This window comes from Chrysemys picta, chromosome 2, assembly GCF_011386835.1.
Source record: "Chrysemys picta bellii isolate R12L10 chromosome 2, ASM1138683v2, whole genome shotgun sequence".
Lineage (NCBI taxonomy): Eukaryota > Metazoa > Chordata > Testudines > Emydidae > Chrysemys > Chrysemys picta.
In genome coordinates this window covers 246,112,358-246,139,392 of record NC_088792.1, presented here as the reverse complement: position 1 = coordinate 246,139,392, position 27,035 = coordinate 246,112,358, and the positions used below count along the sequence as shown (strand labels likewise).

At 39.1% G+C, this 27,035-nt stretch overlaps 1 protein-coding gene across 2 annotated transcripts in view; it reads right to left on the bottom strand.

Moving 5' to 3' along the window:
* Positions 1–92: 92 nt before the first annotated feature.
* Positions 93–27,035, bottom strand: part of LRRC69 (leucine rich repeat containing 69) — a 47,496-nt gene continuing 20,553 nt past the window's right edge. Inside the window, exons 6-8 of one of the 2 annotated variants that reach the window (XM_005291568.4) lie at positions 23,328–23,429; positions 10,407–10,586; positions 93–4,555 (exon numbers count right to left, since the gene is read on the bottom strand). In XM_005291568.4, the coding sequence (XP_005291625.1) occupies positions 4,445–4,555; positions 10,407–10,586; positions 23,328–23,429 (393 nt within the window). In that variant the 3' untranslated portion in view covers positions 93–4,444. The remainder of the gene's footprint in view (positions 4,556–10,406; positions 10,587–23,327; positions 23,430–27,035) is intronic. The other variant, XM_024105227.3, reaches the window with a different exon arrangement.

Sequence of the window (27,035 nt, the reverse complement as noted above, 5' to 3'; positions counted from 1 at the left end):
GTTACACAAGTAGCATCACACAGGCACTGATATACAAGCATCATTAGTTAGCCATATAAACTGCACAATGAAAGGAACAATAATAATCCATATTGGTTCATTCCTTTTTATTAATTCCTGCTAGCAGGAGCAGCAAGATTATTGAAAATCCTTCTGTGCTACATGAGGCCTGCATGGCAGAAAGATATCTGGGAAAAACATCAAAGAAAGTAAAATACCCTTTGGAACTTAAATAGCAGGTGAACCTTCATTTTTCACACTCTCCATCAGTTTACATCAGACCTGCTGGATTTCACTTACCGATAGTAGTTTGAGATTCTGAGTTAAGGTGGAGGCAAATACTACTTCCACAGGGCTCACGACTTGGGGTATGAAGAACCTGCTCCCACTGAATACAAGGGAGTTTTGACTGGATTTAAATGGGAGTTTAACAGATAGTTCACTACTGTGCAGGTTGTTTGTGATGCCCACAGATATTCCAGGGGAAAAACATTGCTGGGAGACAGACGTAATAACAAATGCTATTTGAGAGTCAAGGACTAGCTGAGAGTTGTAGATGGCCCCAAATCCTATTAATCCCCATGGAATATTCTGTGTCATGGTCACTATTATTATCTTCAGATGAATCTTTACAAAAATACACAGAAGTATTCTTCTCCTGTTTCATCTGGTGGCATGGAGCATGATGTCCGCACATCACAGACATCAGCATAAGCACAGCATGTATTAGTCACGCTGATTTAAGCAGAATAGGGTGTTCTTCTGAAGCAGTCACTGATTCTGCCCTACAGCATGATTATATAATGCACCAATGGAGTCCATAATGCACCAATGGACACCACCAATGGAGTCCTTCTCTCTCTAAAGGGAAAGTGTGTTCCCAAGGACTATGCCATCCTATTCACGCCCAAACAAGATCATCATGAAGGTCACTGGTGTCTCACTCCCCTCCCTGGAGAAAAAGGGAGGCCATAAATGCAACTTGCACACATGCATTTTTAGTTTCTTGAAGCTGCAGTTTCATTGGGTACTTGGAGGGCATTTCTAAGTTGAGGAAGTGTTCTATTCGTCTTATCATGTATTTCACAGAGTTGCACAAAGAAATTAACACACAAGGCACTAAGTGACAGTGAGGTTTTTCAAAGTTAAGGCTAATACTGCTTAACTCATCTTCTTATGCCTTCGCAATACAATTATTGTAATTAAAGACAGAACAAATCTATTAGCTCATTGAATCCATCCTGTTGGAATCTTTATGTAGTGTTCCCCAAAAGAGGATGTTTACAGATATTAAACCAATATTAGTCTGGACCTTAGCCAAAAAGGCCAAGGAAAAAATGCAGCACACATTGTATTAGAAGCCAAGTATAAATAACTCCACTGCAATAAGAGGAGGCGGCTCAGGCAGCTTTGAATTTAACTTTTCTTGCTTCAGACAATTTGTGTCAAACTGAATTATTTTAAAAACAAATTATTTTAAAACCAAACTAACCAAATGTCTCTCTAAAGTGCCTATTAACTGAGAAAATACAACAGAAAGATTGATCAGGCAGTTATTCATTCACGGCATTAGTTATTTAATAGGATAGTTGAGACCTATGATGTAAATGTGTATTTAGAACATATTTAGTATGTATACCAAGTGTGTGCAATGCAAAGCAGATGCTCCCGTCCATGTGAAAGAGCAGAATTTCAGCATTCAATGTTCCATCTACGTCTGTTTCCTCATTTTTGATAATGTAATAAAAGTGGAATTCTCTTACAGTTTGAATGATCACATTCCGTAAGACTGTCCTACCTGGAAACTGTGGAGGATGGAGTCCTTACGCAGTTTCTACTCCATGCCCCCTGTGACGGTGTACCCCATAAGGCTTTATGGGGGGGGGTGTGCTTACAAATGTATGTATGACATAACTGGAATATGTTTTGTGCTGCCTGTGCCATGTAACATATCTCCATAAAGGTTATTGTCTACTTTATCTATTCATCCTATTTGTACACATATATCATTTTCTACTTGAGGTTAAGAATATAGGCTGTATACTTGCTTGGTTTCTAAGTAAGCTTTGTGAGGCATTTGGTCAGTTTCTTTAGGAAGGAATTGGCAAGGTTAAGGACCTGATCAGGAAGAACTTGGGGAACAATGCATCTTGGAATGCTCCAATCCACATAAGAAGTCTTCCTGGAGACATACAAGATACCATGTGGACGATGGTTTCGGCCTGTAAAGACTGAGTCATGCAGGGACATGTGACTAGCCCAGGTGACTCCAGAACTCCATCTTGGAGCTGGACTTTGCATGCATATGAGTGAGAAGTCTATTTAAACCCGTGGGAGACACACACCCCCCATTTTGTCTTCAGCTGGCTAACGAAGGAGCCTCTCCACCCCACAGAATACTGGAAGGAAACTGGAACAAAGGACAGTAACTACGGGGTGGGGGGAGGTGAGTGATTGCTGGACCCAGGCTAAAAGGAGATTAGCCTGTAAAAGGGAGCATTCTGGGACTGGTGAAGATCTTATCTGTATTTAGTTTGATTAGACATAGATTTGCGCATTTTATTTTACTTTGCTTGGTAACTTACTTTGTTCTGTCTGTTACTACTTGGAACCACTTAAATCCTACTTTCTGTATTTAATAAAATCACTTTCTACTTAGTAATTAACTCAGAGTATGTATTAATACCTGGGGGAGCAAACAACTGTGCATATCTCTCTATCAGTGTTATAGAGAGCGAACAATTTATGAGTTTACCCTGTGTAAGCTTTATACAGGGTAAAACAGATTTATTTGGGTTTAGACCCCATTGGGAGTTGGGCATCTGAGTGCTAAAGACAAGCACACTTCTGTGAGCTGTTTTCAGGTAAACCTGCAGCCTTGGGGCAAGTAATTCAGACCCTGGGTCTGTGTTGGAGCAGATGGGAGTGTCTGGCTCAGCAAGACAGGGTGCTGGAGTCCTGACCTGGCAGGGAAAACAGGAATAGAAGTAGTCTTGGTACATTAGGTGGCAGCTCCCAAGGGGGTTTCTGTGATCCAACCCATCACACTATATGGGGTTCCTAGTCACTGAATCTGCATATGCACAGATCTGGTAGTTTGTTCCCTAGCCTATCCTCAATGCCCTCCTTCTTGTTTGTACTTTCGGAGAGGTATGGTGAATCCTCCCTTCACTCAGCCTATGCCCACTACTATCTGCACAGCATTACCGTACAGCTTCCATGATAAATCCTCTGTCTGCAATGAATTTCACTTGAAGTGAGTACACCATATTATGAGATAAAGTTCTTGAGAAATGTTTTTTGGTGCTCCACCAATGCCTCATGGAAATGTAAAAATCACAAAAATATTCCATTTAGAGAAAATTCTGCTTGTTTTTTTGGTATTTGTTAACTTGTTCTTTACTCCTAGGCAACAAATTGTTTAAAAACAGTCTTTGCTCTTTAAATATGTGACTGTTCCTGCTTATTATTTTCACATGAAATAATTCTGGACCCAATGCAGAAACGTACCTAACCACATCCTTAACTTTCAACACATGAACGGTCCCACTGAAATCAATAGGACTGCTTGCGCTTACATTTAGGCACATACTTAAGCACTTTCCAGAACAAGGGACCCTGTTTGTAACATTATAATTAGTTGCAAAGGACAGGTTTATGACATTAACAGAGGATTATAAATTTAGGGGAGGAAGATTTAAAAATGCCTGTTTCAATCTAAAAACATCCAAAGGGATCATAAAGCAGGGAAGAAAAGAAACTACAAAAATAAAACATCTAAGAATTGTTTCAATATAGAATGTTTTCCCAAAGTTTTCCATGAGGCATAAGTGCCTCTTTAAAAATTAAAATTGTTTTATGCAAAAAAAAAAAAAAAAAACTTAAAACTGGTAATCTTTTTCATTTTTAAAGCATTCATACATATTTGCTCCTGTACTAAGACACTTGTGTGCCAAGTTACAAACTTCTAAAAAACTGGATTTATAATGGCAATGAAAGAATATATAAAGAATCACTTTGACACGTCTCCATATATTTCTTTGAAGCTTTAAAATTTGATCCTAAATTCTCAGAAAAAACAAATTTTCATAATAATTTCACATTAGAACATAAGACATCTGTCAAAGAAGCCACAATACAATGTCTGTTTACAATTTACACTATAAAACTCTGCATCATATTTAAACAATGTCATTGGTTTAATTCATCCACTTTTAGAAGCTGTGTTAAGTCTGCCAAAAAACATCAGCATCACACAGTTGTGCGGAATAATTATGTATATGGAGATCATTTCTTTGTAACTCATTATCTCTCCATAATATACCGTATATTTTACATTGAGAACAGACTCTATATTGAATTCTAAGAACTAGCTCTCGGGTAAGGCTAAACAATGCCAAAGAGGGCAATCTGATTGATGTACTGAGTGAATTCCTTGCTTGCTCTATGGTACAGCAATTCCAAAGAATCCATGGCCAGGATGGTTAAAGCATTTGTAAGAGCACAGCAACGTCCTTACAGGCAAGAGGTGCACGTTTCTGCTTATCTTCATTTTCTTAAAAAAAAAAAAAAAAATCAATGTAAAAATTGCAAAAATAGAAAATATTTCGACACTACACATACAATTAAGGCAAAGCTGTAACACTGGTGTTTCATATTACTCTCAATAAAGTTGTCTCATAAGAAACTAACAACTCCCAATTTTCTGAACACCCTGTAAATTAAGTTATTCTTCTAAGGCCTGATACTGCAGGCCTTGTACAGGCAAAATCACATTAAAGTTTTAGCTTGAAGAATAATATTAAAATTGATATCCTAGGGGCCATCTTTTGTGCGTGCTGCAGCACTGAGCACATTAATAAAAACAAATGAATGGGAGTTTTGCCATGTAAAGACAGCAAGACTGGATGCTAATGCAGTCTAATATGTATAATCTAACATGAAATTGCGTCCATAGGAGGAGTCTGTGGAAAATTTACTGATTTTTTGTTTTTGCTTTTTAAATATACTTGAAAATCAAGACATTACAGCAAGAAAATGAGGTGATAAAAGAGATTGAGAGCTTTGCCTCTTCCACCCTGTCTAAATTAAGCAAGCATTTAAGAAATGGAGCTATATTGGTTATCCACAGACCTCTGGAAGTTCAACGACTTGAGAAATACAGGGATCTACTACTACTACGTTTCTTGAAGTGTGACATTACAGTATCGCATAGAGGCCTTAACTGAGATTGGACCTCACTGTGCCAGGCACTGTCTGTACACATAGTGGAACAGCATACAAATCTAAACAGACAAGACAGACAAAGGATAGGAGGGGAAACTGAGACACCGTGATTTATCAAGTCACACAGCAGGTCAGTGGCAGAACCTCCTGAGTCCCAGTCCATAGCCTCATCCACTGGAAGACCATCCAGGGTACAAGATTTTCTCTTTTAAAAATTCAAAATAATTTTACGATATTTCATTTGCAATATTCAGTTTAATTTTAAACCTTTTTTCCCCTGTCCTTGACCATAGTTAACACATTCATAGACTTCAATAGCTTGTTGGGTCCTAAAATGTGTAGTTGTTTGTACAATGGCCGTAACAGCTCTGAATTGACAGTTTAATAAAATTCTAATAATTCTATTGTAGTTTTTCAAGTCATTTTCATTCCTACAGAAATTAGTTAAATAAATGATGATATGAAAGAGTGTACCTTAAATTGGTTAAACAACCCTGTCCTGGGCAGTTGTACAAGAAGCCAACCATCCTGATGTCTCCTTTAATAATGCCCATAATGACCACTCCAGCTAAATGAGTTTTATTTCTCTATTCCAGAATCTTATGGTTTTTGTGGGGAGTTGGGTTTTTTTAAGAGCTATACATTTGTGCTGTCTGAATTTATCTGTAGGGCCAAATTATCAAGTCAGACACCAAATTGTGTAGAAGTAAATCAACATAAGAACATAAGAATGGCCATACTGGGCCAAGGTCCATCTAGCCCAGTATCCTGTCTTCCGACAGTGGCCAATGCCAGGTCACCCAGAGGGAACAAACAGAATGAATGAACCAGCTTGTCAATACAAATGCAAGTGTCTGCAGGTTCAAGTACTGCATCAAGTATGAATTGAAAAATCTGGTCCTTGTAGTTTTACCTTCATACAGTTTGATTGGAAGCTTAATGGATTCAAAAACCCAAATGAATAGAGCTCAGCGGTTTAGTTACATTTACATAATAATAATCCATATGTATTCATGTAATCCCAGGTCTGAACTCCACCAAGGAGTTCAGAGACAGCATGCTCTAGTGGCTTTGAGCAAGGGACTGGGTATCTGATGACCTGATTATATCCCTCACTCTCTGCCAGTGATGTGCTATGTAACCTTAGACAACGGTTCATTAGCAATATATGATGCAACAAGGAGGCAGAGCTGTCAGAAAAGCAGTACATTTAATAAAGCTGATTCCAAGAAAACATGCTCAGGATTTTGCTGTTTCTATCTATACCACATGCAGGAGCAACCCATAGACTTACACTCAGACCCCAGCTTCTAGTTCTTCCTGAAACCCAATTCTCTTTCTCCAGTACAACTCATCAGATTACAGACTAGTCATTTAACCTTTCCAGCCTTATCTGCTCTAGCAAAATTAGTACCCATATTCCTAAATTGCTAGTGTGGACAAGCCTCAAGGACTTTTTACAGCATGCTGTGACAATCAGGCTTGAACATGAGCATACACGTTATTCCTCACTCAGAAATAAAGAATAAAAAGATGACGACATATGATACTTAGCAGGCTTGCTTCTAAATAGAGGGTCAAATTAACAAAATAGGGGCTTTATACTTACATAAACAATGATGTCTCCACTATCAGTTCTAGGTTCAAATGCTAGTACACTCATAAATGATTGCATTCATGTAATTAAGAGACAGACTGAGTTCAATTTGAAAATTTGCATTAGGATACTATTCATGCCAACCAACATCCATTTAAATGGTCAATTGGATTTTTTTTTCTAAGTTTAGATCTGAGTTGCTATTCCCATCTTATATGCAGCTGCTCATTCACAAGGGTCTGCTTTAGGGAGTTTAATCTATCAACAAGCATGCATATATTTTCTGCACTGGGCAGTGCACAAATTACATTCTGCAGGGTAACTCATAACTCAATAGAACAACACATTGGGTCCTTCCTGTTTGCTGACAGAATAAAATGACTTCATTAAAAGACATGCCAACATCCCCTTAAGTAATAAATATCCTGTAAGCAGACAATTTAGAATAATACTTGTTGTGATAAAGATGTACAGTATGACAGAAGTTGATTTTCATACTACAGACAGAATCCCATCTCTTACAGGCCCATGAATACTACCATCTGACCAGGAAAACTAGAAAAATAAAATGGTAATGAGTTAAAAAGAGCAACAGATATAAAGCAGGAGAGCAGAGTATTTGAGAAGTTACCAAAGACGTTCAAGGCCTAGTTATCAATGTTTTCAAACAAAAGAGAGCAAGTTCTAATGCAACTATGAAGATGAAATAAAATACCGTGTATTTACTATTAGTGAACTTTAGTCATACTTCTCAGTACGCATAGGTTCTTGACAAGAATAATCATGGTTAATTAGGAATTCTATATAATTTCTCCTCCTTTTGTGCTTAATTATATATAGCACTAAACAAATACAAAGCTGTACCATACACAAATACATTACAACAGTTTTGTGACTTGGTCTATTGTAGTTGTCAACTTCAACTGCGGACTGTATTATGTCTAACTCAAACAGGTAATTTTAGCTCTTAAGCAAGTCTTTTATGCTGTAAATCATGAGTAGAATTAACAATATAAATTAAGGTGATGTATGCTTTCCTGCTGCTCAGCTAACTGTGTTACTGAAAGAAATTGTGGTTACAAAATTGCATTTATTTTTCCATAATATTGATCATCCAAGTCACACTCATTTGGAGGAAGGCGTATTTATTTTGATATGTTTTGAGAGCAGTTTTAAATTATATAACATCATTTAATGCAGGGTTGAAAGTTCATTATCCAACACAAAAGTAGTTTATTCCCTAAACTCCATGACTTTAAGAGGATATAGGGAAAAGTTAATATAAACAACAAAAAGAAATGAAATGTTTTATATATGAACACATACATATCCTGAGGGCTAGCTGGCTCAGGGAATTGTTAATGGAATTCAGAGCCTTTTACTTCTCAGTCACTGGCTTCATTATGGCCAAAGTCAGTAATAACTGAAAGCTGTTACTAAAACCAAGGTGTTAGCCTAAGTGAAATTAGTTTGTTGGTCCAAGTCCTGTTCCTAATTGAAAAGGTCTGTTTTTTTTTTTAAATCATACAGTTGGAACTCTTGCAGGCAGTCTAAGCAGAGAGGCTGAGGACTGAATGAACAGAGAATGCATTACCTCCTCTTCTTTCAAAGTTCTTTTCAGAGAAGGTTTGAGGTGCACTAACACAGGGGTTTATGTGTAATAGAGTTGGTGGCTGTAGTTTAGCTACAAGTGGGTGGTAAAGCATTTCAGTAAAGTATTTGATACTGTATTACAAAATGTGTCATGAGAACATAATCCAAATTTGTTGGGATGGTAGTTATGTCATGCAGACTGAAAAGTGGTTGAGATAAAGAGTTAAAAAAAGACAGTGTATTGGCTAAGTAAGGTGCCTAGCAGTATGTGGCAAAGGTCAGTGTTACTAGGTCCAGTCTTATTTAATCTCCTCCCCACTAGTCTAGAAGAAGAAGAAAATAACATGTTAATGAAATTAATTGCTACTAGAGGTTCAATGCTGTTGAAGAGAGAGAAATAATACAGAGAGACAGAAAATAAAAACAAAAATAAAATGAAATTCAAGTGAAAAAGCCAAGTTGGGAGTGGGGGAGGAAGAGCTTGTCATCTGCCCAGTTGTGGTAAAAATTAGCTCCTTAGGAAGGAAGTGATTACCACTTCTATGTAATATTGCTGTCAAAGGAGAACATCTGGGAAGGTATGACAGAAGAAAGGGTCGGGGCCAACCAGATGGGTTCTTACGCAACTTCAGCAGCCCCTGGGTCCAGTGCAGACACGAGACAACCAACTGCTGTAGACTAGTGGAGATGTTTTGCAGTAGAATGATTTATGTGCAAAGATTCAGAGCTAAATATTATAGCTTGGCTAAGAAATGAATTAGAGAGGGTAAGCATGGAACACACAAGCCTTTTCAAATATTCAAACGGAATCAACACAAAGGTGATTAAGTATTACTGAATATAGCACAAAAGGGAATATCCCTGGGGCTGCTCTAATCTATACTGGGGCGCTGTGGAACTCAAAGGCCAGCCAGAGACTGAAGGACAACAAAATAACCCTGGACATACTCCTGCATTTCACCAGGACTTGCAAGAGAAGGGAGGATAACAGCCAGCTCCAGTAATTTTACTTCAGTTGGGGGAATCCTCCAATAGATCTGGTGGCTTTGCGATCACTTTGAACTGCCAGATCAGAACAAATGAGAGAATCTGGAATTCTGGATTATCTTTAATTAAAAAGAAGACATTACCTCAAATCCCTTGGAATGCTATCGTTGTGTCATAAAGCATCTACAGGTTTTTTTCATTTATCCACGGTCTTCCCTTAAGTGTGTCTCTTCCTGGTGCCTATTTTGTATTCTATTCTATATAAGTTCCTATACCATGCTCATCACTGTAGGATCCAAGTGCCTTCCCGTAACGCATTACACATCTGTCACATGTTGTTTGTTATGTTGTCCTCTCCCCAGAGGGAGATGCATATGCAGTGGACTCTCTTAGTTCGGTAGCTTGGGTTTTATTTTTTGGTTAGGGTTTTTGTTTTTAAATATAAATATACCAATTGCTCTGTGTTTATATTAGAGAAGGCGCATGGTCGAAGAAATGCTGCTTGCATTTGGAGTGGAAAGTAGCAAGGTTTCTGATGATCCATAGTTGTTGGGGGAGTTCATTACGGCATCAGGAAATGCAGAAAAGTTTACAGTGAAAGGGATTTCACAGAGGGCTGACACTGCAAGCTTCTGAGTTCCTTCTTCTTTTTCTGGCAGCACTTGGCACACCGAAGGATGATACTCATAATGTACAAGTTGAAAGGGTATCCACAAAGACTCTTATCTTCAAATGACCAAATCACTTTGGCGCAATGTAATCCTGCAACCATGCGATAGAGAGACTATGGATTCAGTGCTGCCTACCAATATGCAGCTCTACACTATCTTTGTAAAGGAATAATTTCCTGTGCTTGTGAACCCATTCTTACATGATTTTTCAGCTCAGAGATCTTCAAGTGAAGAGGAAACAACTGCACATGAGTTTATTTTATGCTACTATGTATCTTCAGGCAGGAGCAAGACCTATAATTTTAGGAGAAATTCATAAAAGGGTGATTTACCTGTCTGACATTCACAAAACGTACACATTCCAGCCATATATTCAGGAATCCTTGCCCACACTGAGCACACTCTTGTTTTTTGGAAAGTATATTGCATGCCTCCAAATTCTGTTTTACTGCAGTATGTAGAATGGAGTCCTCTTTGGTTAACTGACTGAAAATAAGTCTTGCCGCTATTTCCTGGATAATTTAACAGATACAGAATACAACTCTTGAAATATTTTCACAATATGTGGTATTAGGTCAAAATAAATACTATTTTGCCACCTAAAACTGAGTGATGACTAATCCCAACACTGGAAATCATGTTAAGCACCTAAATACCAATTAGCAGTTAGAACAATGGTGAACTACGTGTACTGCCACTGCCATTAATTTCACTGTCCATAATGTCATTGCCGTTATTTGCACTGCACCTTTGCCATTGCTATTCGGTTCATTAACTCTATGCTGCTAAGTCAATTTGCTGCCACCTGAACTTGTCTTCACATTTCTCACTTTCTCCCTCTCCCCTTTTCATCTTGGTCTTCTTTCCCACACCGCAAATCTGTCTCCCATCCTGCTGTGTTCTCATATGCACGACCCTTCCACCTCCATTAGCACAGTCAGCTCAGTTTTGCACAAAAAGGAATTAAGGACTTTTTTTTAAATTACTATGATTATAAACAAATTGTTTATAAACTGCAAAGAAAATCTACACACACAAAAAACCACCACAGCCATCAAGCAATTGCTTTATCTTATTTACATTACTCCTGTCCTCTCTCTTCCTAGCTTCCTGCCTTCCCCCAAATCCCTTTGTCATCATAATTATTTTAAAATTTAGATTGCACATTTTTCTGGGCAAGGACTGTCTTATTGTTCCACACATGGTCATGCACATCTATGGCACTGGATAAATCACCACTTAACTTACTATATTTTTCATTGTCTTCAGTCATCACTGAATATTCAACTTAAATGTAATGGGCATGTTATACACTTAAAATACTTCCCAAATTTTGTTCAAGTATTGCATGTTTAGACCAATGCAGCAATCCTGACATAGGCAGAACTCTCACTGAATTTCAGTGGGGATTCTGGTGGAGCAAAGTATACTAGAGCAACCTGTGAATCATTACTTTGTTCATATAATGCTCTGTCTAAAAGTACTTTCCAGATACTCATATACAAGCATATCAAAGAAGAAATCTGACCAAAACTACAGCATATTTGTCCTGTGAAGATATTAACATGGACTTGAAAGTCTAACTGGCCAGTCCTCAGCCATAAGATCATTCTCTTTATAGCTGTGCCTTTAAGACAAAGTACACTTGTTTCTTTTCCAAGAACCCGACTTATACAACTTGAATTTAATATAAGAATTTTATAGAACTGTTAATTTCCCAACTATTCATGCATTATTAATGTTCTTAGTGCCGCTGAATGGACATCATACATGACTTTTCAGCACCATCTCATAAAAGCTTGAGTTTTAGGGACACAAGCATTTCAATCCATCATTATGCAAAGGAAGTACAATTCAATGTATTAGAATCCTGATAATTGACAAGCAAAATGAGCATTATCAAGAGATAATGTATTCTGAGACTACATGGCCTCCCTCCCTGTGTTTCAGATTTAGTGTTTGAGAAAGCTGGATTTTGGAAAATTACAGTTATTTTATGAATGGAATTGATGGACTAAAACTATCTTGAGACTTCTCTAGACCACAGGTCCCCTAGTGGGGCACAGAGGAACCTTCGGGGGGTGCGCAGTGGGGGCCGGGCTAGCCTCCACAGGTGATGGGAGGAAGTGCCACCCAGCCCCTCCCCTCTCTGCTCCAGTTCCGCCCTCAGCCACGTCCCCGGCTCCTGGCCCGTCCCCAGTCTCGGCGTGGGTTCGCTCCCGCCCCCACGCTTGGGTCTGTCCCCCCAGCCCCAGACCCATCCCCAGTTGCGGCCCCAGCCTCAGCCCCTTTGCCCCCGCGAGCCACGGCTCTGTTCCCAGTCCTGGCTGGCACCAACAGGAGTAAGGAGGGGCACGACTCTCAAAAGTTGGGGACAACTGCAGTATAACAAAGGCTGGTGAGAGCCAGAGTGTAATTTAAATGTGGTTGGTGAGCTGCAGTTACAAACACACACTCAGGGTGTGACTTGAATGCTGGAAGGCTGTTTGTGAGCACCCCACATGGGAATTCCTTCATCAAAGCATTGTAAGGCAGACAAGGTTGCAAGGCAAGGGTGCTCAATAGTCTAGATTGTTCAAGGCCGTAAAACTTTTACTGAAGTTAATCATTGCATTAATTACTTTGATTTATAGGCCTTTGTTAATGTTCTGTTAGTCTCTGAAATCCCTGATGACAAGGATTATTTTGCTACTACATTGAAAGGGTAAGCTAATATATTTGTAGTGTAACTCTTCTGCCAGGTGGAGTTGGCAGTCCCAAAGTCTGGGTTCAATATCTAGCTGTTCCTGTTAACAATACAAAACAGAACTGGCTCTAGACCCCCAACCCTCTAATCTGGGAAAATTTACCAGATGCCTCTAAGAGGCAATACTTCCCCTTTCGCAAACACCGAGCCTGGGTATAACAAAAGAAAACTTTTAATAAAAAGGGAAAAGGAACCTGGCATTAATTTAGGAAAACACCACAACCACAATTCGAAAGCATGTGACCATGAACAAACACCCACCCCAAAGTATATTGGGTAGTGTCCCAGTTTCTCACTTTGTGGTGTAAAACTCCAACAAATGTTCCTTTAATCTGCCATTGCGCTCTTCCTCCACTGCACCCCACTCACAGTTGCTGTCCTTGGTCAGCAAAGGCCCAGCGTTCAGAAGCGCGTTCATGTGAGTTCACCTCCCTCCCTGGGGGCCAGTGTCAAGCAATGCCTGAGCTGCTGCTGCCGCCTCTGCAACTGACTCACAGTTGCCGCCATTCACTCTGTCACCGCTGCTGCTACTGTTTACTCTGATGCCACATTCTGTGGTTCCACAAGCTAACCCAGCTCTCAGTGATTTTAGCAGGCAGTGGTGAAACTCACTGCAGGATGGGTTGTCTCTTTCACCGCAACACTGTCCCTCACCAGCTCTAAGGTTCAGCAGCTACACCTGATTATCAGTGATTTCAGCTCTACTAATCGCTTAACAATACAAAAACTCTCAATTGAGTCTAATCAATTCTACCTTTTGTTGGGATTCCCTCTGAGACCTTTTCCACTTGGCTTATCCAGAACACATTGTCCAGTTCTGGGAGAACACTTCATCCAGTTCTTTGGGATCCAAAATTCTCCGTTCAACTCCAGATTTCGTCACTCAGGTTCCTTTATTTGGCATACAGCAAAGCTACACTGAGTTGATCAGACTCAAGCGTAAGGGGTGGGTATAGGCCATACCACACATCCAAAGTTACACAGAAAAACTCTTCCTTTATATACATTTACACGATATTGCATTTGCTATACATTACATCACATTGTTTTGGATTGGATTGGTTACTTTCATAGAATCATAGATTATAGGACTGGAAGGGACCTCGAGAGGTCATCGAGTCCAGTCCCCTGCCCGCATGGCAGGACCAAATACTGTCTAGACCATCCCTGATAGACATTTATCTAACCTACTCTTAAATATCTCCAGAGACGGAGATTCCACAACCTCCCTAGGCAATTTGTTCCAGTGTTTAACCACCCTGACAGTTAGGAACTTTTTCCTAATGTCCAACCTAGACCTCCCTTGCTGCAGTTTAAACCCATTGTTTCTGGTTCTATCCTTAGAGGCTAAGGTGAACAAGTTCTCTCCCTCCTCCTTATGACACCCTTTTAGATACCTGAAAACTGCTATCATGTCCCCTCTCAGTTTTCTCTTCTCCAAACTAAACAAACCCAGTTCTTTCAGTCTTCCTTCATAGGTCATGTTCTCAAGACCTTTAATCATTCTTGTTGCTCTTCTTTGGACCCTTTCCAATTTCTCCACATCTTTTTTAAAATGCGGCGCCCAGAACTGGACACAATACTCCAGCTGAGGCCTAACCAGAGCAGAGTAGAGCGGAAGAATGACTTCTCGTGTCTTGCTCACAACACACCTGTTAATACATCCCAGAATCGTGTTTGCTTTTTTTGCAACAGCATCACACTGTTGACTCATATTTAGCTTGTGGTCCACTATAACCCCTAGATCCCTTTCTGCCGTACTCCTTCCTAGACAGTCTTTTCCCATTCTGTATGTGTGAAATTGATTTTTCCTTCCTAAGTGGAGCACTTTGCATTTGTCTTTGTTAAACTTCATCCTGTTTAACTCAGACCATTTCTCCAATTTGTCCAGATCATTTTGAATTATGACCCTGTCCTCCAAAGTAGTTGCAATCCCTCCCAGTTTGGTATCATCCGCAAACTTAATAAGCGTACTTTCTATGCCAATATCTAAGTCGTTGATGAAGATATTGAACAGAGCCGGTCCCAAAACAGACCCCTGCGGAACCCCACTCGTTACGCCTTTCCAGCAGGATTGGGAACCATTAATAACTACTCTCTGAGTACGGTTATCCAGCCAGTTATGCACCCACCTTATAGTAGCCCCATCTAATTTGTATTTGCCTAGTTTATCGATAAGAATATCATGCGAGACCGTATCAAATGCCTTACTAAAGTCTAGGTATACCACATCCACCGCTTCACCCTTATCCACAAGGCTCGTTATCCTATCAAAGAAAGCTATCAGATTGGTTTGACATGATTTGTTCTTCACAAATCCATGCTGGCTGTTCCCTATCACCTTACCACCTTCCAAGTGTTTGCAGATGATTTCCTTAATTACTTGCTCCATTATCTTCCCTGGCACAGAAGTTAAACTAACTGGTCTGTAGTTACCTGGGTTGTTTTTATTTCCCTTTTTATAGATGGGCACTATATTTGCCCTTTTACAGTCTTCTGGAATCTCTCCCGTCTCCCATGACTTTCCAAATAAATTCAAAATTCAAAAATAAAACAATGTAAAATGTCAGAGGCTGCAAGTCCACTCAGTCCTACTTCTTGTTCAGCCCATCGCTCAGATGAACAATCCCTGTATAGCATGTTCTCTCCATATGCTGTTCATGTGGAACTTGCTCTTTATATTCCACGTTTATCTTGTCCATTATACCTATCAGGTTGTTACTGCTTATCTTAGCTAGCACAGACATTTTGACTCCAGCATACTGCTTGTTTAGCCCCTATTTACAACTTAACCTTCCATTCACCTTCGCTATCAAGCCTACTAAGAAATAAGGCAAGTTACTTACGACAAGCCAGGCCTACACTTTTAAAAAGTGAAGAGGGGAACAGTAAAATTATGTCTATGACTATTTAGGCAGAGCCCACACCACCAGGTACAAACACATGTCTCTACTTCCTTGCCTTTTGCTGGGATTTGGCATCCCTATCCCCTTCTTAGCAAGTGAGGTTTAGTTGAGAGTGACCCCCCTCAATCAGGGCAGGCTAAGTAAAGTTCTACTGCCCTTTACTCATACAATCAGGATAACAACAGTCCATTACCCCTACACTCAAGACTAAAAGTGATATGTAACCCAACACCAGCCGCAAGTGATCATTTTGACAGAGCAGTTCCATCTGTTGCACACCTAGGCAGAGTAGTTGTGTTTATGCAAATACAGTCTGCTCCTGAAGTCTTTTCCCCCAGCTCATCACTACGTGTCAGGGGAGAGCTCATTCAGACCCTGCCTACAGTAGCAATTCTATAAAAGCTACAAAAAACAGCTGTCTGCTGCACCTCAGAAGCCCAGCTTATTCTTGATATATCCTCCATTAGACTTTTTTTTTTTTAAAGTTAACATTTTCACATAAGTAAACTTAGTAAGTCTGCAAGAGATAAACAATTACTCTTTTTGGCTAGTGCATTGCAATGCTTTCTTTATATAACAATTAATAGTTGTATTAATAAATATATTCCTAAATTTCTTATTAAAACCAAGGGAGACCTCATGTACAAAAAAAAGCATATGCAAATATATCATATTGAGCAAAGGCCATCGTGACAATGGTATTATAGTCTTCCTGTTGGTATATGACTGCAGGGAGTGGGGGAGGGGAGTATAAAAGGAAGGAGAAACTGGGTCAAAAGGGAACTTGGAAGGTTGTGTCCTCTCCCCTCCTGGCTGGTTAAAGCAGAAAAAACCTATGGGAATTACTGCACATTGTTTCTCAGTTGATATTGTTTTGTGGACAATAAAACCTGCCCTGAGGAAAGGATCTTAAAAGACCAATGACTGAAGCTTTATTTCTCTTCCCTGCGTGGTGAAACCATTACCACCTCTGGAAGCCTGATTTGCTCTTCTGTTGTTCTATTCCTTGGGAGCTATGATCAGTGGCACCCAGGGACCAGACAGCCTTCTTATAATAAAGTATTGTTTATTTATAACCAAAGCATTTCAGAGAAAAAGATCTTAAAACAATAAACAGTCTAGACACATGGCCTCTCCCTAGGCTTACCATCCCCTTGAAGCTTGGGAAGGCCCCAAGCCTTCAGATATGCCCACAAGGACCTGTCTGTGTCAGTCTGTTCCCAGCAGGAGTCGCTCACAGACAACTCCCTCCCTTTTTCCAAGTTTTTCAAATGTTTAATGTTCCTTTGATCTCTAGGCTCCCAGCGTTGGCAAAACAGCCATGTTACTTTGACAGAAAGTAGCATCTTCAGTCCTAATAACTCAGCCATTGTCTTGTAATAGCCCACAAGTGTTTGTTGAGGTGGCTTCTCTGGAGCTTCCTGCTCATTTTTCCAACAGCCTCTATTAAACTAAACCAATACATTCATATGGGAAAACTCAATAACCCAATATAGCTACACAGTGACTCACTCACTAAGTACCTCACATACAGTTATTGTATGTACATCATACAATTATTACTAGGGATGTCAAACGATTTAAAAAATTAATCGCGATCAATCGTGTGATTAATTGCACTGTTAACCATTAATAGAATACGATTTATTTAAATATTTGGCGGTGTTTTCTATATTTTCAAATATATTTATTTCAATTACAACACAGAACACAAAGTGTACAGTGCTCACTTATATTTATTTTTTATTACAATATTTGCACTGTAAAAAACAATTATTTTTCAGTTCACCTAATACAAGTATTGTAGTGCAATCCATTTATCATGAAATTTGAACTTACAAATATAGAATTATGTATAAAAAAAACCTGCATTCAAAAATAAAACAATGTAAAATGTCAGAGGCTGCAAGTCCACTCAGTCCTACTTCTTGTTCAGCCCATCGCTCAGATGAACAAGTTTGTTTACATTTGCAGGAGATAATGCTGCCCATGTCTTGTTTACAATGTCACCTGAAAATGAGAACAGGCATTCGCATGGCACTGTTGTAGCCGGCATTGCAAGACATTTACCGTATTTTCCGGCGTATAAGACGACCTTGTAACCCAGGAAAATCTTCTCAAAAATCGGGGGTCGTCTTATACGCCGGGTGCTGAAACTTCCAAGCCGGACTGGAGAATCTGCGGTCACCGCATATGGTGGGGGGAGCTCAAAAACGGCCGCGGCCGCATGAAAGCAGCAAGGGCGGAGCAAGCTGCAGGCGTCCGGGACGCCCGGGGTATGGCAAAAAGAGAGAGAGCGGTGCTGTGCCCAGAAAAACACGCCTCTTTCACCCGTCTGGCCCGCCCTTGTATCCTATTACCTCCTTCTCTGCCTCTCAGATCTCGCTCCTGAGGACTGCAGTGAAGCGGCGCAGGCGCGCATGTGCGAGATCTGAGAGGCAGAGAAGGAGGTAATAGGATACAAGGGCGGGCCAGACGGGTGAAAGAGGCGTGTTTGCTCTACCGCTCTGATAGTCTTGGAGACAGGGAGGGCTGGGCAGGCAGGGAGAGCTGACCAATCCAAGCAGGCTTTGTATACAACAACCAGCCAATCGCTGGTAAGGTACATCGCTTGCCGTGATTGGCTGGTTGTTGTATACTGGGTACCACATACAGTACAGCACCAGTATCTGTACCTGTTCATACAGTATAGCACCAGAACATACAGTACAGTATACAAATGTCCAACAGTCAAAACCCCATCATGGCTCCACCAGCAAGAAGAAAGAAATATGAAGCCAGTTTCAAACTTAAAGTTGTAAACTTTGCCATGGAACATAATAACTGTGCTGCTGCAAGACAATATGGAATAACAGAAAAGATGGTTCGGGACTGGAAAGCAAATGAAAAAGCATTAAAGAGTATGCCAAGGGGTAAGTGTGCATTAAGAAGAGGCACCCCACATTGGCCAGAACTCGAAAAACATGTAGCAGACATGGTGAATGAGCATCGCCAAAACGGTTATGTAGTGACACGAAATAAAATACGTTTGTTTGCACTTCAGTGGGCCAAATCTAACCCAGATCACAGCAACAGATTTAAGGCCACTGTATCCTGGTGTACTAGATTCATGGAAAGGCATAATATGGTACTGAGGCAAAAGACGAAAATTGCCCAAAAATTACCTGCAGATCTTGATAGCAAAGTAAATAGTTTCCATCGATACATAATACAACAGCGCACTAAACATGGCTATGCGTTAAGTAGTATTGGAAATATGGATGAAACTCCAATGAATTTTGATATGGTTGGAAATAAAACTGTCCATCAAAAAGGTGAAAAAACAATTTTAATTAAAACAACAGGACATGAGAAGTCCAGTTTTACAGTGGTACTAGGATGCACAGCTGATGGCGCCAAACTGAGACCAATGATTATTTTTAAAAGAAAAACAATGCCGAAACTCAAGTTCCCTGTTGGTTGTTTTGTACATGTGAATGAAAAAGGCTGGATGGATGAAGAAGGGGTAAAGCTATGGCTTGATAATGTATGGAGCAGGCGACCAGGTGGACTTATTCAAAAATGTAGTCTACTGGTGTGGGATATGTTCAGGGCTCATTTAACTCCCAGCACCAAGCAAAGGCTTGCAAGACTAAACACAGATGCGGCAGTTATTCCTGCAGGATTGACATCGTTGGTACAGCCACTGGATGTGTGCCTAAACAAGCCATTTAAAGATCGCATTCGAGAACAGTGGAGTGAATGGATGGTTAGCGGCGAAAAGTCATTCACAAAAGGAGGAAACATGCGTGCTCCACAGTTGGATGTTTTGTGCAAGTTTGTCATAAAAGCCTGGAATGATATTGATGCAGAAACAGTAATCAAGTCTTTCAAGAAGTGTGGCATATCAAATTCATTAGATGGTATGGAGGACGACTACTTGTGGCAAGATGAAGAGGAAGCCCAAGCTGAGACCACACCATCTGATACGGAATTCGATCCATACGATGACTGCCTTACAAATGTATCACAAGATGTCATTGATGTACTTATGATATCAGATGACGAACAGGAGGATTTTGAAGGCTTTTAAAGGGAAACTGTCACACCAGCAAAACCTGTAAAAATACCGTAGCTTGCAGTTATGATGGGCGTTGCTAACTCGCCAGGGACTTGCCCAGCACTTGCTCTCTCTCTATTGTTTGTTATCTTCCTCCTATCATCATCAGTTCCAGTTTGGTTGACAGCTTAGAAAACAAACAGCATGGCAGCTCCCATGGGTTTATTGTCTTATCCTTCCTTTCAGCTTTAGAGTGAATTAGGAAAAGTTTAATCCACTTGCACTGTTTTATGTTTACATGTTTGATGACAAACAGCCTTATGTTTATAAGTGACAGTTTTCCTGCTAAGTACCTGCATGTCATAAGCATTTGAATTAAAATTACCATATTGAAATCAAATCTGATGTTTTTTTAATTTTTATTTGGTGTGCGTTGGAAGAGGGGTAGTCTTATACGGCGAGTATATCCCAAACTCTATATTTTAACTGGAAAAGTTGGGGGTCGTCTTATACGCCCAGTCGTCTTATACGCTGGAAAATACGGTATATGCCAGATGCACTAAAGATTCATATGTCCCTTCATGCTTCAACCACCATTCCAGGGGACATGGATCCATGCTGATGACGGGTTCTGCTTGATAACAATCCAAAGCAGTGCGGACAGACGCATGTTCATTTTCATTATCTGAGTCAGATGCCACCAATAGAAGGTTGTTTTTCTTTTTTGGTGATTTAGGTTCTGTAGTTTCCGCATCAGAGTGTTGCTCTTTTAAGACTTCTGTTTAGCATATCTGGCATGTAAATAACTTGCAATGCCGGCTACAAAAGTGCCAAGCAAGTGCCTGTTCTCACTTTCTGGTGACATTGTAAATAAGAAGAGGGCAGCATTATCTCCTGTAAATGTAAACAAACTTGTTTGTCTCTTAGTGATTGGCTGAAAAAGAAGGACTGAGTGGACTTGTAGGCTCTGAAGTCTTACATTGTTTTGTTTTTGAGTGCAGTTATGTAACAAAAAAAAAATCTACATTTGTAAGTTGCATTTTCACGACAGAGATTGCACTACAATACTTGAATGAGGTGAACTGAAAAATACTATTTCTTTTGTTTATCATTTTTACAGTGTAAATATTTATAATCAAAAATATACACTTTCATTTCAGTTACAACATAGAATACAATATATATGAAAACATAGAAAAACAATAAATTTCAATTGGTATTCTATTGTTTAACAGTGTGACTAGAACTGTGCTTAATCACGATTAATTTTTTTAATCGCGATTAATTTTTTTGAGTTAATCGCGTGAGTTAACTGTGATTAATCAACAGCCCTAATTATTACATAAAAACCTCAGGTCCACCACAGTTTGCATGAGAAAACAGTCAATTATTAACTTTTACATACTGTAATTAGATAGAAATAAAATCAAGAAATTGACAAATATGCAGGATTGACTGCTCAGTGACACAGACAAAGAACTCTACAGTTCTATTACCGGTTCCACCAGAAAGAACCTGCTCTTGCTGAAGGTAAAAACTAATTAATCTTATCTTACCTACGAGAAGGGTATGGATGTAAATCATATATGTGCTTTAGTCTTGAATATATTGTGCTTTCATCCAAAGCAAACTCCTGGCTGTGTAACAGGTGCCATTGGGGCCAAATCCCAAGGTCTTGGCTCTGTTTTCATTCAGTTCTTACTAAAGCAAAATTCTCACTGATATCAATGGGAGTTTGCTGGTGTGCATGCCAAGTAAGAACCTCCCCCATCCTTGAGAACAAAAAAGACTGACAATTCATTAAAATTATTTTAATATGTTCTTGTATTTTAAACAGATTTTGCAAATAGCATTTAAAACAAGAAGATACTTGTCACAGCAAACATCTCTTTGACTTAGATTTAGTACCAACACATTGAAGCTGGTTCAGGGTTATTTACCAGCATTCATAAGCTGCTTAGCACTGCCTTATCTAAGCACCATAAAAGTATTAAAAATACAGTTAAGAGCTGCCTGGAGCAATAAGTACTCCAACTTAATCTAGATGTTATCAAGTCTCCTCCCATGAGCATGATGTCATCTCTCTGTTTTGCTTGATCTTGAACTGCTAGTTTTGAGTACATCACAAACTTTGATATTGTTCTGGTTTTAGAGGGGTTATATTACAAAGAGATGTGCCTTGCAGTGTAACCTGGAGCTGGCATTCTCTGATCTCCCTCAAGTGGGTGTCCTACAGGCTTGGACCTGAGGTTAAGAAGGCTTTGCCTTCTACTTTCTCAAATCTGTATCAACGTTCTGATAACTGGTGAGGGGTAACTACAGTGTAGGGTTCCTGACCAAGAAGCAGTCTGAGTTAACGTAAGACTAGCCTACTGAGGATTTTATACATTAGAACAATGAATTAGACCCAGTAGTGCACAGGGTGCCATGACAGGTTATGGAGCACTGGCATAGGACCTTTGGCTGCATCTACACCAGCATTTTTCATGAAATCTCATTCCTTTGCACTACCTTCCAGTGCACCTCAGAGCAGGTAGAAATGAGTGACAAAAAATGCCTGCAGATTGTTTATACCAGTTACTAGTGGTGAAACTGCAACAGTGGTAGTAAAATGGAGAGTGATTTCCTGAAGAATGCTAGTAACAAAAAACTTCAGAGACGAGCCACCAAATTGTGTACTAGCTGCAACTTTTGTCACTCTCATGTCCAGGTTGAGAAAGAATTACTGTACTTTTGCCTGGATCGGTAAAATGTTCATAAATGACTGAGGAACTTAATTCCCATTTTCAATCAAAATGAATGATGCCTAAGTCACTTTTGCAAACAGGTTAGGTACTTATAAAATTTTTTATCTCAGATGGTTAACACATGAACCACTACAGCCAAGTTTTCTTCCGAGAGAAGTGAACGGAATCTGGGTAATAGCTGGAATTAGCAGCTGCAATATTATCATTTAACCATCCTTGAGCAGCCTTACAATTCCAAAGAAAAAATAAGCTGACAAAAAAAGATGAATGATGCTGTCACGGAGTGAGTTGGACCTGCTATGGATTAAAGCTCAGTATCTGGCCTGCATTTGAGTCAAGTAATCAAGGATCATATAACGGCAAACTGGAAGTAGATCCTTTACAGATTCATAGATTTTTAAGGCCAGAAGGGACTACTACGATCAGCTACTGTTACTGCCTAAACTGCCATTCCCAGGCTGCCGTCATAAAACCCTTAGTCGGGGCAGAATTTTGTTTTATAGCAATACGAAAACGTAAATGGAAGGTTGCTAAGTAAATGCCGATGCCCTCTTCTGTTCTCCCTTCAAACTTTTCACCTCCACCTCTTCTACATTCTTCAGCACAATGGTTATAATCAGATACGATCAAACAATATTATAGGCAAAAGAAAATATGACCAAACCATGTAGTTCATGAAGGAATAATCTGAACAGAGATTCAGAAACTGTTTAGAATTGTTGGATTGACAAGAATACTATTCAATCTTTATTTTTATTTTAAATCTTGAATTTTTAAAATTATGAAGGTATTAGCTGAAGTCTCTCATTGCTCACCTTAAGAGACCAAACTTCTTCCTCTTGAATGGCAGAAACAGGCTGTTTCTGGAGCAACGGATTATCTTCACAGTAAAGTTCCATCAGCATAAGGTCCTCCATCTATTTGAATAAATAAATAGTGTAATTATGTAAGAAAAGATAACAAAAATCTCAAATGCTATTTTTATTTAAACAAGAAAAACAAATGTAACAAATATGAATGTATAGAAAGCAGGAGATATACTCATCTGCAGGAAAAAACATACAAGATTTAAGTGGAGTACATATTCCAATATTCTTGCTAATAAATAGTATAAAAATGTAAATCAAACAAGACTGGTTGTTTTACAAGAGAGGTCTTGTGCCTAGAGTATTATTTAAGTCACATGATAGTTACCGATTATCAAAATCTCTGCATTTAAGAGCTAACACAGTGGACATTATTAAAATAATTATTAAAAAACCTGTCCTCTATTGTTAAACTGGAATGATTTTATCCACATGCATTTAATTCTGACGCTCCTGTATTCAACTCAACAGCCTCAATGGAATACCCTCTCAAGGTAAGGAGGAAAGTGAAAGGCCCTTTGCTTGGAATGTGACTGAGGTCACATATAGTGTAAAGATGCTCATTCTATAATAAAGTAACTCCCGGTTTAATAGAGAGATCTGTATAAAGTTTCTCTAAGGAAAAGTTTGCTATTGTAATGATTATTGTTTGGTCTCTGATATTTATTTATATGGCAAGAATTTATAAAGCTGTTAAAAAATTCTAAATAAATATATAAGTTAAAAAATGAAATGAGACTGGAAAAATCACTCCCATATATACTGTTCAGAAGTGGTCTAGGATTCTAAGAAAGCCTAAGTGAAATAGGCTTAAACAAACACAGAAACTTTAATTCACTGTTCACTTGTTTTACGGTATGCTTAACAAATTCTTGTTTCTGAAGTATACAGTGCTGTGGAAAAATGCATGGAGGTTAACAAAAGCACAATATAATTTAACTCACAGTGTATAAAGAAAATACGTAAAACTAAAGATTCTGTTTCTGGCTCCCTCACCAACAAAAATGGAACGATCTGCTAATCTTATTTATTTTTTGTTTTTAAAACATACTGCTCTTATCTCTCTAATTCATTTTGTCCAGTAAAATAGAACAGCAGGTACACAAATACTTTTCTTGAATCATAGTTAGAACGTATAATAGGCACATTGGAATAATGAACATAACAATCTGTTCCCTCAGTTAATAGCTTCAAGGACAATTTAACAGAGTATCTGAAAGTCTATTAGAAGATCAGTGGTACTCATTCTTGTTTCCTTTTCTAAGAGTAATGACTTTATTTTAAGAAAAATGTAAAGCTTTATTTCAGGGCAAGCCTTATTTTGTCTAAGGCTTGTTACAAATGATCTAGCGAATGAGTAGTCAAAACATACATGATTTGCTGATTTAAAGATATTTACTTTGTATATTTTGACATGTGGTGTTGATAATTTGTGATTTAACAGTTTATAAAGCCTTTAACTTTTTAATCTCAATGTCTATTGTCAGATAAATGTCTGAACCCCCTATTTTCCTGCAACTGTGAAAACTGAAATTGATCAAAATCAGTATTATCCATTCATTTTTTTAAGAAAAAAAAAATCAAATTCTGCCAAGCTTACATATAAAGTACAGGCATTTAAGAACAAGTTGTCTGCAAGGGGTCTTCATTTGGGACAATTTGTGGATATCCCAGGACAAAGGAAGCTTACTAAAAACCCAGCCACTTAAAGTGGTGCTGAAATGGTTTAAGTCAGTGTTTCTCAAACTGGGGTCCGTGGGCTCTGTTGATCAACTCCTCCCTCCCTCAACTCCTTCTCCTCCCTCCCAGTGCCTCCCTGCACGCTGCGGAACACCTCAAAAAAATTAAATCAAAATGGGGGTCCTCGGGTTGCTAAAGTTTGAGAACCACTACTTTAGGTATTTCATGAAAATCAATAATCATTGTCAGAGAAACTTTAGAAGAAATGTCCTACAAACCTGAAAAATTGAGTTCTATTCCAGTGACTATTGAACAAAAATCCAGAGAAGGACAATTATGAAAACATGAACAAAATTATGAAAATACTTAGATGATTTTGGAAAATAAACCCTTTTGGCACTATCTTGCTGTATAAAAGAGAATTAGAAAAGTTAAAGTAGTATGGAAATTTGCAAACGTCCTACATTATAAACACTGTGTACACTGGCATGAGAATTATGGCTCACCAAGTAAACCTAGAGGAAAGCTAAGCAATCTCTCTCTTGGCCAAAACTATTTCTGGGCAAAAACTCTTTTAATGGGCTTTTGTAGACAAATAAACTTATAGAAGAGAAAAGATTCAACATTTCTTCCAATGGGGGGAAAAAGGCACTTTCTAGAGTTTTGTCTTTGTTTTCTTACATAGAAAACAAAAGGCTGTCAGGTTTCTGTCCTGCTACACAGAAAACAGACCTATCTCTTGCACTGCATTTTGCTATAGATATAGAGATAGACTGAACATGGGTAATGAAAAAAGGGGAAGATTTCCCCCAAATCTGCTGAACAAACTAACACGGCTGCCCCCTGATACTTGATCAACATTTCAATCATTAGATACTTACTATTTCACCTTTTTTCCCCACTTGATCCATTAATATTTATAACTAGAGCATTTAAATAAAGCTTTTCTACTATCTTATTTAGCTGCATTAGAATTAAACTACCAGAACACAGATGTCACCAAGTCTGATCTCATATCACGTGACGTAATGGGAATCCCTCTTGAATTACACGGATAGCATTCTGACAAGCTCAGCTGAAACAGCTCTATCTTTCTTCGCGATTTTAGAGCCATTCAAATTTCAATTTGGCATGAGAAAACAAGAACAGATCATCTGTATAGCTGTTAAAATAAACCTGTATACTCTGATCACACGTGGTCCCAAAGAGCCTAGCAAACCATCATGATTCAGGTTATATAGAGCAGTAGTTCTAAGGAGGCCTCAAGCAGGTTTCAGAGGGTCTCCAAACAGAGCCAGCATTAGACTCGCTGGGGCCCAGGGCAGAAAGCCAAAGCCCCACCGCATGGGACAGAAGCCCAGGTCCCTGAGCCCCACCACCCGGGGCTGAAGCTGAAGCCTGAGCAATGTAGCTTTGTAGGGGCCCCTGTGGCATGAGGCCCCAGGCAATTGCCCTGCTTGCTACCCCCTAACACCAGCCCTGGTTTTTATATGCAGAAATCCAGTTACTGTGGCACAGGTGGGCCGTGGAGTTTTTATAGCATGTTGGGGGGACCTCAGAAAGAAAAAGGTTGAGAACCTCTGATATAGAGCATCTCCTCTTTAAGGGTTCCTAGTATGGGCTTATTGTTTCCTCTGACACAGCTCTCTCAATTTCTTTATGAAGTATACCCACAGTAGCTGAAGAACTTTGCTAAAGAGTCCTACGACCTTGTCATAATGTTTTGAAATGAATATTGCCGCACAAAATGAATGTTTATACTCTAAAGATTTCTACCTATATATACTTGCTTTGTTTAAAAGAAAACAAAAAGGCCTTGAAATATTCCAGATTAATTTTGCTGCTAATGTTTACACTACAGCTTTATCAGAATTCCTTGTTCAGTTACATAAATTGTATCCATGTAATGGAGGAAGAGCACTATTTGTTATGGCTAGGAGACCTATGATTGTTGCAGAAATAATTTAGTCTGTGAAT